The sequence below is a fragment of the Chelonia mydas genome, chromosome 2 (genome assembly GCF_015237465.2).
Source record: "Chelonia mydas isolate rCheMyd1 chromosome 2, rCheMyd1.pri.v2, whole genome shotgun sequence".
Lineage (NCBI taxonomy): Eukaryota > Metazoa > Chordata > Testudines > Cheloniidae > Chelonia > Chelonia mydas.
In genome coordinates, this window is record NC_057850.1 from 162,970,616 (window position 1) to 162,984,128 (window position 13,513).

General features: G+C 37.8%; 1 protein-coding gene across 19 annotated transcripts in view; it reads left to right on the top strand.

Annotated features, from left to right (window-relative positions):
• TNS3 (tensin 3) overlaps positions 1-13,513 on the top strand; it is a 340,704-nt gene that overhangs the window by 117,850 nt on the left and 209,341 nt on the right. For 18 of the 19 annotated variants that reach the window (XM_007061354.4, XM_027823761.3, XM_027823765.3 and 15 more), the window contains one exon: positions 470-507. In XM_007061354.4, coding sequence (XP_007061416.2) covers positions 470-507 — 38 coding nt within the window. Of the gene's footprint in view, positions 1-89; positions 116-469; positions 508-13,513 lie in introns of those variants that run through there. The other variant, XM_043540495.1, reaches the window with a different exon arrangement.

Here is a 13,513-nt window from a genome sequence, read left to right on the forward strand (position 1 = left end):
ACTCACACATCTTTTAGTGCTTCAGACAATTTGTTAGAAGCAAATTAACATCATTATCCTTGCTGTTTATACCTACTATTTTCATAACACCTCTGGTGTGTGGAGAGCTGTAAAGGCAAGTATCAAGATGATTGGACCCTAACATTAAACCAAAAATATATTATTAAAATAAAAAGACAGAATACATTAAGAGTGCTAGGGGATTACTGCAGTTAATGAATCTTTCAGGGCAGGCTGCATAGTTGCACATAAGGATAAACATGCTAAAACCTGGTTGCACTGTTGATACCTGGTTAGGGGTTTATTTGTTATTTGTTTATTGGTATTTTTATTGTAAAGAAATGAAGTACACCTCGGTGTAGAAACTGGGGTTAATGGGCTGTGTGGTAGAAGGCAGCTTTAAAGAGATGTTGGGGGTGGAGGAATTACCGAGTATTTTGCTTATGTATTTTCTTTGCTTTTATTTTAGTTTGCAAGTATGCCTGCCACAAGAAATGTGAAGCAAAGGTAAGCACCTTCCAGATATTCATTTCTCTGCTTGATAATAGTCTCCATTTATTTGAAGTTTGGTAGACATTAAGACTATATCAGCTAATCAAAATAAGAGGATTGCTTAACTAGATGCTCAGCTGTTAAGAAATAGTTAATCGCTTTCCCTTCTGAAAATTCCTTCCTGTTATTTTGTCTTGTATTTGTTGCTTAACAGCTTGATCCCACATCACTGAAATCAGGATTTTTACCTTTGACCTCAATGGGAACAGAATAATGATCTCACTTCATACATCTCCATTTAATTTTAGATGAACTTACATACTATCTTATGGTAGCTTTAGTTTGATCACAGAGAGATCTTATTAATAATTCTCCCAATGAAGCCAATGAGTATTTTGCCATTTACTTCAAGAGGGTACAGCATCTCATCCTTTATAGTCAAAGCAAGAGTGGGTTCAGTACCTTACTCTTCCCACAAGGGGGCATGGTTCAAGTAGAAAACTGCTTTCTAACTTGATTGATTATAAACTACTACACAGTTCCACAGCTAAGGAAGAAACATGCCCAAAAACCAGGTAAAGTCTGCTGTTCTGTATCAAAATGCAGAACCGATGGGTGCTTTAGAAATGTCAAAGATAGAAATACAGACGAAAAGACAAATAAAAGTTCCATTGGCAACACAAAGATTTGAGTGTAGGAACAGTAGTGAAAGATGTTAAGCCCTATTTCCCTCCCCCCACAAGTCAAGTGATAATATCCTGTTTCCATCACCGCCACTTAGTTTATCTCCAAATATACAATGTCACTAGCTTTAATTTTTCTTTCTGGCTTTAATCCTGTGCTCATCTTGAAGAGGTTTTTTGGGTTTTTTTTTTTAATTATTTGATTAAACTAAATATATTCACCCACACTGATGTTTCCAAAGCCCACTGTGAGCTTTTTTGTTTCTTTGTTAAATCTGGCACTAAAAGCAGATGCTGAACGTCAACAGAACATCAAGACAGCATAATCCAACATGGTTGTAAAAGGGCTGTTTTCAGTAGTTAGGGATGGCAGGGGACTAATCTATGACATGTTGGGACAATCTGAGTTTGGAGGGCAAAAAGGGAAAAGAAAAAATGCACACCAAGGTGCCACGTGCTTACATGATCCTACGACGTCTTTGTGTGAGGAGCAAATTAATAATCAACACATTCACCCTTTGGGTTTTCATACAGAGAACAGCTGTAAAGATCAAAAACATTATTATTATTTTATTATTACTATGATGGTGGTATAAGGATTTTATGTGTATATAATTATACCTTTGCTCAAAAGTGTTGCTTTAGAAATTTTGCTAAGGGCTAAAACTTGGCATATTGTAAAGTACTATTAAGGTTGTAAGAAACTGACATCTGGAAGGAAATTCACATTTAAGGATGACACTCAGAACTTTCCTTCCCCCCCTTTCCATTCTTAAGTACATAGGAGGAAAATTTAGATTAAAAACCAGGGTGTTACACCATTCTATGTTATGTTCTGCTTTGATGTTTGTAAGCAAGGATATTATTGAACATATTAAAAGTGCTTCATTATTTAGACAGGTCAACATCAGTGACAGATGAAGTTGCCATTTACTGGTATTAATTTGGTTTAACAATACAGTTCTTAAACTTTAGAATTTTTTTATTATTTCATTGCTGAAGGATTTATGTCATATTAATGCAGTGTTTTCCTGAAGATTATTATTAATGAGAAGTGAATGAAACATCAAATATTTGACTTATTTCCCCTACGGCATGATTCTTAATATGAACTTCCATTTTGCGCTTCTCCTTTGCTGCCCTTTTTTTCTTTTATTTCAGTCTGGTTAGGTTACAGATTAAAATAATTCTGCAAATTGGCCCTGCTAAGACATTTTCACATTTGCAGAGATGTCCTGTAAAATTAATTGCCATAAGGAAATACAAGATGTACTGAACCGCCATTTAGCTAAGGAGGGCTGGGTTAAGTTAGTGCTTGGAGAGTAGACTTTCGGGTATTACAGTAAGTAGTAACAATGATTCAGGAGGTGGCACGTTCCCTTCCGAGTGCTGTGCTGCTGGAGGTGTCATCTTTCAAATGAAAATAGAAAACTGATGTTCTGAATATTCGACATTTTTCAGATTAATAGGGGAAGTTCTCAAAGGCATACATGGTAGTTAGGTGCCCAACTGTTGTTTGTGCCTTTGGACATCTCTGCCAGTGTCACATGTTATTCTACAAGAAGTGCAAAGTGTGATTCCTGCTGCTGTTATTTCAAATGAAATAGAAAAGTACAAAAAAATCAGTATTAATATAAGTCTGCAACTAAAATATTATAATTGAGCAACTACACTTTGTAACTTCAGAAGTAGTTGGATTTCAGTGGTGGATAAATGGATCCTTGTCTATAGTCTCTGATCCTGCAGATCCTTCTTCCTGAAGACCTCTGTAGGGTTTCATTGACTTCAGTGGGACTCTGCATGAATGTAAGCGTTCACCCGTGAAGATATGATTGCATGATCAGGGTGCATGCCTGGATGCCTGGGTTAAAATACATTATATAGTGGTAATTGGCTTCATAAATGATTATCACAGCTGGATATGTAACTCCCTTGGTGCTACCTTAGCTCATATGTTTTGGGAGTACCCCTCTAACAAACTTCTTTTCAATAGAGAAACATACCACAAGATTTAAAACATCAGCAGTTAATCAGCTGTAAATTGCCTGGGAAAAGAGTGAAGGAGGGCAGACCCAGTTGTATTTTTGTTATGATTGAATCTGTTTTGAAGACAATAATGTTTGCGCACCCCAATGGCCTGATCAAAAGCCCATTGAAGACAATGGAACCTGTGTGAAGTTACTGTTACAAGTGGCTCAAGCTACACAGCATCTTACTGAACCAAATCATGTTTGAAAAAAATTCACTTAAAAAACAACAGCACAAAGCATTCACCAGTAAATTAATGAAAATTTACATTGTGATGTTGTCAGAGAATTTCATTTCTTTCGTGGTATTTTTGGTATCCGAACAGTCAGAATCATCCCTTGAAGTGGAGTAGATGCAGTTGTGCCATACAGTTCACGTTTGCTCAGAATGTAACTATCTGAGGAAAGGAGTAAGTGTCCAATCCTGATTCCACTTACATTACCAGCAGTTTTGATATTAGCTTCATTAGAAATGGGATCTGGCTCTATCATTTTACCAAGGGGAGAGTAAAGTATACGTGACAGGAAGGCACAGAAAATGCCTTGGTTTGGGAAACTAGACATTTGGGAATGGAATGTCTGGACTAATCTCTTAGATTGGGAGATCTCTCATTGAAGATCCATCTCCCATTGAAGACTTTGTGCAGATCATCAGCTGGTATAAATTGTCATAACTCCATGGAAATCAATGGGGGTGATGACAGTTTACACCAGCTGAGGATCTGTCCCCTCTACCCATTACCCTCATCCCCTCATAGACCAATGTCACTCTAAGTTGAGTTGCAATTTTTGCATGTTACGAAGTGTTGAATTTATGTGGGGCTTTAGTTTCACTATATCCAATTTAACTCTCAACAAGTTCCACGGTAGCTATAAAGTTATTAATTACACAACATTGAGAACAAAATAACAAATGCAAGTAAGCACTGAAATAAGCTTACTAGAACATAAAGGACCAACTGAAATAAATGACCCTGAAGCTGCAAAAGATGTAAGTGAGCTGTGATTAGATTATCGTAATTTTAGCCTACCACATTCAGGGCATCTTACCTCATTCTAAAATAGATATTGTAACACATGAAATGATACAGAATAAGGCAAGCACATGATGCTGATCCCAGTTCTAAAATGCCTGAGCTGTAAATGCCAAGCTAAAAAAATTCTTCTGTTTAATGTAGCAAAGAAAAACAAATGTAGGAGGGAGTTTAATGGTTGTCTGTATATAAAATCGTAAGTGATATATGCATATCTGTCAAGTTACTATTTTCAGGTCAGCTCTGAAGATAGGAGAGGAGGGCATTAATGGAAATTAAGTATCCACAAATTCAGAACAGATGTCAGGAAGCACTTTTTCATACAGAAAGCAGCAAATATGTGGATTGATCTCCCAGACAAGTTTGTTAAGACAAAAAACAGTGTGGTTACTTAGGACTCAAGCAGTTTAATACTATCGTGGGGGGAAACGGAGCACCAAAAAGGACTTTTCCATGACTAGTCAAGTAGCTTGTTTTCAAAAATCCCATATGTTCCTGAAGTTACCCTTGTTGAAATCTATTATAACCTGTCTGTTTATGAAAAAAAATTCTCTGCTATCTCTCCACAAATAGAACATCTTTCAACTGCAGATCTCAAAGTGAACACGGGCATGTGGGAACACTTGAATTTAGACATAATTCAGCTTAATTTGATAGGTCATATTGGTTCAGATCTTAGAAACCCTATAGAGTAAATGGTACACTTCTGATTGTCTCTTTATATGAGTCTGCACGAGTGACCCACAAGGTCTGGGCAGCTTGGCCAACAAAACACATGGAAACAAGAATGCCACTCTGTAGTACTCCTCAGTACAGCAGTGCACACCAGTCACATAACCAGCAAGATGTGGGACTGGTTTACAAGAAAGAAGGTGGGTCAAGGGAAGATCAATCGACATGGCATGCTCTTGCCCTCGGATGCACGTTTGCACAAAAGTTCATGGTGCATGGGCGTTAGGCAAGAAAAGCTTAAAGCTGCCTCAGGCACCTTTAGCTCATGCAATAGAAAATGTGTCCCATGGAGCTTGTACTATTATTGAGCACATGTGCTGCAGCAGGTGAGATGGCTGCATGACATCTACTTGCATATCACTCTGGACATGCTGATTTTCCTTCTGCTGCCATTATTGTTCATTTGTGCTTTTCCCACTGCTCAGCTGGGTACTTGTGCTTTCCATCAAACTGTTTCTCTTTACCATTTTCCTTACTGCCAAGCAAGGAGGCTCTGGTGAAAATCCTTCGCTGTCTTCGAAAATTTTTGAATGCGGTTCGAGGGATGAGTTGGCTGACAAACAATGGTGGCACCATTGCTGGTCAGCCCAGGCACACATAAGTGTCAAGTTACTTATGGCTCATCTCATGTAGCATTTACCATTCAGTTGTGTCTGCAACAGGATGTTTTTAGGGTTAACTACATCCTCCTAAGTTGCTATTTTAACCTATAGTTTAACACTATTATTTTTTAATGAGAATAGCTCCTGCTATTTATATACTTCTAGGTATTTTCATGAGGGTGGCTTATTTTTTGGGAGGGGGAGATGAGGGAAAGAATTAGCTCTGTGAAGAAGTATCCACTACTAATATACATATACTGCACACTAAAGCTGGCTCTATCAAAGTCCCTTTATTGTTTACACTCTGAAAGAGAGCCTCATACTCAGTTCTTCTGCAGAGAACGTATTCTGCTGCTTTTACTGTATACATCCTGTTTAATTAGGATAATTAGAATCTTGTATTGCCTCAGTCTGTACAGGTTTAACTTGGAAGTGGTTCCAGATGGCTATCTGTTCAGATATATATAGTGAATTAGTTTGCTGCAGATGCAGAAGCTAGACTCAGTAGTGCCCCCAAACTCTATTCTGGGTTTTCATCTTCATTTTCCTCTGTTTCTCTTCAGTGTTGTATTGTAGTGGGATCATTTCTTCTCTCTGGCAGAGATGTAAGAATATTTATCTGTCCCAGTGAGGCCAGGAGCCTTTTACCCAACCCTCCATTCTGGGACACCATTTTCTTTTCTCCTCTTTTCTCCCTCACATTCTCACTTGTGCATATATGTGGTATAGAGCTGCAGATACTTGAAAGGCCTCATCTAGTAGCACTGACTAGATAACCCTGTACCCTTTGGAGACTGAGAATCTGTTTTCCAACTTCTGTTGTCCTATAAGTGTTTGGTCCTGATTCACTTAAGCGTGTGTTTAAATCTCATTTAAATGAATGGGACTTAAGTACTTGCATAAAGTTAAGCTAATGCTCAAGTGCTCTGCTGAATCTGGGTCTCAGTAGTGTGTACTACGGCCAACTTTCAGGTGAACACCTGAACTCTCTTGGAAAGCCACGCCTGTGTCCTTCACTAAAAGCTGGAAGATTTGTGTTTTGACTTAGTCCAAAAGACCTTTTCATTTTTGGTTCTTTGCCAGTTCCACATTATGTTTCAGTGACACAAACATTATACAAGTGCGGATGGTTTTATAGCTTCTCAAATACTTTGTAGTAGATTAGTTTATTTTAATTGTACAGAGGTTCAACTGTACGTGCCTTCCCTTTTTTCTCCATGTAGGAAGCCATCTACACATCTCAGTGGAGTGCAGATTAAATCAAAGCTCTGGGATTTATTATTAATGACCTAAAATCCTTGTTCAGACTAATTTCCTGAGCTGTAGCAAGCCACTTTGCCATAGCCACAGCCAGACCAAACAATGTATTATTTCCAAACCTTTTGGTTTATTTTTCCTTTCCTTTCCAGAAATGTTAAATCTATACTGTGAGTCTGCTGACTCCTTCTGAAAAAGGCCATCAAAAAATCATAAAAGGTAAACATTCAGAATCCCACTTGACACACTCTCGTTCACTCTTGTCATTTTTGTCAAAGGCCGCATTTTTCTAATAGTTTTTTTCAGGGTTATTTATTTCGGAAAACATCATTCTTCCTTTGACCTTTCCTTCCCTTTTTCACTGTTTATGCTGGTGACTAAAGGGAGTTGGAAGAAGGCCTTGTTTTCTGCCCCTGATCCCTAGGGACCTTATGTTCTGTTTTCACTTGATAAACCCTTTAATGACCCAGGAAAGATACAGGGTATTTTTGTTTGTTGGGGGGTGGGGGGGCTTGAGAGAGAGAGAGAGAGAAAAAAATTAATGGAAATGGAAATAGACAAACAGAAAATAATATGTAGCATGAATTAAAATAAAACCAGCACAAACAACACAATGCAGGGAAAAGAAAGCAGTACAAATAGTAAAATAAACAAAGATTTCTGGTTGGGTATTACACCCTGCTGTACCCCAGAATAGCAATCCAAAAAACTCACCTTCCTTCCTCCCCCCCCCCCCCCCAAAAAAAAAAAAAAAAGACAGAGAAAAGAAAAATGATGGAAGACATGCAGTTAGGTTGTCAACCAAAACATGTAATAACCGTGAACTGGTTAGGTCAGCAGCAGTGTTCATAAAATGTGATAATAGTCCGAATGGCAGATATGTAGCAGTGGGCCATGAGTAGCTGCCCACACCAAGCGCTGTGTACTCACATATGCACATGCAGCCTTGAACAGGAACACTGAGTCCAGGGAGCAGGAACCAGGAAACAAAACAGGAACAGGGAGGAGGAAGGCAACACGCACACCAGTCATGATGTTGTGTTGGGTCTGCTATTGTAAATTCAAATTGCTTTACTATTGCAAATAAAGAATTGCAAAAGATAAAGCTAGAAGAATATGAATGGGGTTTTTCTAAAGAGTGTGAGTGATTTAGGAGTACAAATCCCATTGATTGTCATTGACTTTCAAAGGGACTTGTGATCCTAAATCACTTAGGTGGGGGGCTTGTGGTAGTTATTGCCTGGCACTTTTTGGAACCAGATGGAAAGACCCTGCTTTGCTGCTTGTGCAGGAATGAGGTGGCTCCTGATTCTCTCTTTTCCCCTACCATCCTTGTCAGAGCACCTGAGCAAAACAGAGCAGGATTTATCCCTTAGATTATCTTCATGAAATTACATAAAAATACCAAAGTAACCTTAAATATAATAGTTCCTAGAAAGTGGCAGGTAGATCATCTCTCTCTCTCTGTAGTGTATTTATGCACATACACAAACACTGGAACTCTCTTATAGTGAAGTCATTTTTTCATAATGACTTCTCTCTAAACAAAAGTTTGCTATAATGCGCTATAATTCACTGTACCCACCATAGCCACTATAATTCTTGGAAAGAGTTTGAATCGTCAATTTATCTTAACCATAAACAATTAACTGACAGCATGTTCCACAGCATAATTTGCACAGACTAGGTAACTATCAAGAATACACTGGCTTCTTACTGTTCTAATATTAACATTAGTTTTATTTAACTTGTGGTTGTTGGTGTATTTGCCGGTCTTTTCTCCCAACTAAAAAAAAAGTATAAATAGAAATATGTTGTATACAAGTATCATACTTTTTGTCCTCTTTTGCCTTCAGAAATATGAATCTGTATTTCTTTTCCTTCATACCATTAAGCCTCTTGTTTCAAGCCACCGTTTGGATTAAATCCTGCTCTCAGATATACATGTTTGGCTCCCATTGACTTCAATAGAACCTTTGCATATGCAATTATCTTCTCCTGATAGACTTTGTCCTTTATCTCTGCTCTGTGCTTATAGTTGTTTTGCATTTTCATGAATTTCTGCAAACAGAAAGTAGTCCGTTTTCAGCTCTATCGGACGCTATCTATCCCAGGTAACATATTACCTAGCTATGGTATATTATATATCCTAGGGGACTATAATACTTATTTGTTCATTGGTGAAGCACACAAAGGAGCACCTCTCTAGCCTTCAATTATTGTTGTGATGAAGGGTTCTTTTACTTTGGCGATATTGAAGAGGATTGGAAAAATAAATCAAGCTGAATCCATCTCTTGTTAGTATACTAGGTTACCTGAGGAAGGAAAAGTTTAGGGAAAAAGTTCTTAACAGTAGGTACAATGGAGCTGTGGACTAGACTGCCAAAAGAGAGGTGGCTGAGGCACCTTACACTTCAGATACTCAAGAAGAGATAAGATCAGATCTAATGGGATCATGGCCTGGGTTTCAGAGATGATCCTAAATTCACTGGCTAGATGGATACCGTTGGAAGATTATATTAGTTTTGTCTATGTTCAGATTGTTTTAGGTGACCTGGGAAACCGCATCCGTTTTGCTTGCATTTATCACATGTAGTCTTCTGGAATTGTATGCTTGTAAGCCGTGGCAGAATTTGGCCCAGTATGTTCCTATGGGCACTACGTTATTTGGAAATGGAAATAAGTATGGTGTCTTGAATGGCACTGTGTCAATAAGTTTTGACTTTTTAATAGTGAGTGCAGGGTACGTTTTCCCTTTTTATCTGTGTACTGCTCCTGTCAATGTGAATGGCAGTCATAGTATGTATGTGGGCAAAGGAAAGGATAGTTCTTTCTTGGATGTTTAAACAAGTATAAAAGCAGGATAGAAACTGGTATAGAGGCTTTTATGCTCAAATGACACCATATGTTGCTTCTCAGAAAGAAGACCACTACTCTAATGACAATAGAGTCAGATGCCAGTTTTAACTAAAAGCTTTCTAACTTTGTTTCACATTTATATTTAGTAGCATTTCACCATTGAGACTTCTTCCCGTGTCAAATTTCAGGCAATGGTGCTGAGCACAACAAAGATGTTTCTTTTCTGGAAGAGACATTTTAAAACCTCAGTAACTGGAACCTGAAGATTCAAACTAGACACTCCTGCTTTCAATATACCCTCACAGGGTTTGAACAGTCATTAAGTTATTATTGTTTTAAAATAACTTTTCTTTAAGAGCTGGTTACACTGAAAGTCAGTTTGGTTTAGCTTCACCTGAAACGTAAAGATGGTCAGTGTTTACATGTACTCCTGTACGCTATTGTTATAAGGTCAGATTAAAGCGATTAACAGCAGAATTGTGTGAAACATGGAGGTTTTGCTTCTCACAGATTTGTGTGACGTTTTCCTTTGTTTTCAATACTCATGGGTTCAGCCCCTTTTTTCGCCTATGCTACAGTTTTTAGGTTTGGGATTAGAATATGAATCCAAGACTCAGATGAAGGCTTGCCCAAAACTGTTAAGTGAAAGCCACATGAAACTCTGACTTTTGAATGGTCTCAACAGGAATCCATCAACCAGAACAAATTCAATGAGGTTTGCAAACTTTAAGAGCTTTTACCCTGTGGTTTAGAGTTTATTACCAAATATAAAACCAGGTTAGTATTGCATGGTTTTGGGATTGAGTGAGAAATTATGCTTATTTCCTATCATCCTCAAAGGATTACAAAATTTTACTCCATTTGAAATGGATTTTGCAGGGCTGCCCACAGAAGTGATTCTGCAAGGAAATATTAGATTCTACTGTCTGCAAAATGTTTTATCCTCCATTAGATTTAATGTCATTCTAATGAACTGTTCCGACTGAACACAAACTGTCCAGAATAGAGTGACATAATGATTTGAAATTGCTTTCTATGGGCATAAAGACGGCATTGTTAAACGAGCAGATATGCCATGCTGGGGTTGTACATTGGATGGTTGGTTGCTGTACTTTCCTCAGATTGAAAAAAACATTTTAAAGCTGATTATTTTTGTTAAATCAAAAATAATTTTTAATCTTACTTTTTAAGACAGTAGATGGCTGTTTTGTGTAAAGGCCCAACTGGTAATTGTACGATTTCTAGGCTTTTTATCAGCAAAATGACACCACCTTCCTAAATCCCATAGCTGGGGAGTAAAAAGTCTTAACTGCATAGTTTTTTTTTCTTCCTGTAAATTCAAGTGTACAGATTACTTTTGTCCAACATGAAGGATCTGCCGTCAATGCCTACACATTTTCTCTGTCTGAAAACTGCTTTGTTTTTGGTGAATTTGAGGATTGTTGAATTAAGTGATTGTTCCAGGCAACAAACACATTGACCCTGCTATTTTCTGCCCTACACTAATCCACTCTGTATAGACATGGGAGACCTAACACAGGCTTCCCTCATGAAACAGAAATCCTTTATCACAAGGAAAAAGAGAATTTCTCAACCTTGTAAAGGGCATCACGTGGGATCAAAGAAGGCAGGAATGATGCGTTTCACACTGTTGTTGCCTGGAACAATCACTTAGGGCATGTCATAAGCCATGTCACATTTGAATCCTGGTTTCTAGAGATGCATAGCTTGGCGCTCTCTGCCACCCACTCTCTTTGCTATTTTTTTTTTAAAAAGCGGCTTGCTCTTACTGTACCCTTATACTCACAGCTTTACTCTTGAGTTTTTATTACCATTGTTGAGGCCAAAGAGAGAATCTCAGCTTCTTGAAGAACAATGGTGACGGTAATTGGGCAATTGCCCTTGTAAAAAAAACCCTATAGTTATCTACAGCAATAGACCCTATTGTATGGTAAGTTGTAGCATTTGGAGTTGGACCATTACTGTGTTATATTGTAGACTTTTTTTTTTTAATGAAGGTGAACATAACAAGCTACTAGGGGACTCCAGCACAACTTGGACACTATTCTGGATAAGGCAGGAGGCTGAGGGACTTGAAATTCTCAAACAGTCCAAGTAACTTCCAGAATGATATTGTGTGGGAATGTCTTACCACTTTTCATGAAAGGGAATCAAAGCAGTGCTCTAAAGAAAACATGAATAATGGCATTGTTGGGAAGTACTGGCAGACAAAGAATACTGCACATGTATGAAGCTATAAATACACATCCAGTGATTTCAGTAAACACCATGAGAGTTCAGCTTGTATGATTTGCATTATCAGAAGCCTGAGCTGTACATTTAGCCTTATCCATGTTTACTTGTACTCTTTTATATTATAACACAGGATTTTAATAATTTTATATACTTTTTACTATTTTTTTCTAAAGGGCTGCTTCCCTGATCCTCCCATAGTGTTTTAAGTGTTGCACAAAAATGTAAAAATATAGTACAGTTAAAACATGCGAATACAGTGAAAACAAAAAATATTTATGGAGAAAACCATTTAAAAAACAAACAAACATATCCGTAACCCTCTGTCCCAAACCCTCCTATGTCTCTTTTGTCACATTCACATTCTTTTGAAAAGCTTGAGGAGTTAAAAACTGACACATTTAAACATATAAAGCTTAATGCTAAGACTTTCATGGGAACTCTCATTGTTGGATGCTGAGATTATGACACTGGAAATGACCGACAAACTTCTGCCCTTTTTATACTACAATCCTGATGTCACGCCATTTTTCAGCCATATTACCTTGGGCTGTGAACTCCTAAAATTTTCATAAAATGAGCAACTCTTGAATCAGGATCCTCCATGGTGTTGGTAACTTAGTACACGACATGCTTCCTTCTGAGCCCACTAGTGCTGCAGCATGAGGTTAAGGGCACCATGCTGTGGGAGATCACTGTGATGAGATGTAAAACATGAGAAATGGGGCCTGAGTGCATATAGTCATTAGTCCTCCCATAGCGTTCTTCTCAAGAGAAGCAGTGTTAGCACTCGTGTCCATACTCATTGCCTATGAACAACTATTTTTATTTCCCTCCAATGCCTCGTTCAGTTTCAACTGAATAATTATTCTTTGCTTCCTTTCTTAAACTGATATGCAGCACTGTTAATCAGCTATTGCATTCTACCCCAGAGATGGCTGCATTTCAATGATGCGTGATTTTAGTCCTCAATCTTGCAAGCTGGTCTGCGCTAAGAGCTACTGATGACAATGGGACCACCCAGAGAAATGAAAAGTTCTGTAAAAATATAAGGCTTTATGATGTATTTTACTGGATATGGTATTTTTAATGACACTGAAATTTTCATTTACTTTGGTTAGGGACATTAACACAGGTACTGTGTACATAACATTACATCTCAACAAAAAGGACAAGTCAGAGATCTATAGAGTCCCTTATGCAGATGCTGTATTGTAATAGGAAGATTGTAATAATATCTAGTTTTTATGGCAGGAATAAAATAATAAATAAAGGTGAAAAGACTCATAGCTCAATGTAAGTCTGAACTTTTAACTGATGACCTGCAGCAGAGGATGAAAGCTGTCTCTGTAAATACCATTTAGAATTTGCTTAAACACATATTTCTTTTCTACTGTCATTTTCCTCTCGTCTGGAATGATCAATTCTGTCTAATCTCAGATTTTGTTATTTAAACCACTGCTTCATAACAGGTGGACCCAAGACAGTTCTAAGTTCATCCTCAGTAAAACATGGACATAGTTACATTGAAGTCAGTGGGACCTCTTGCCTTGTTTAAAGTGTGACATGCATTT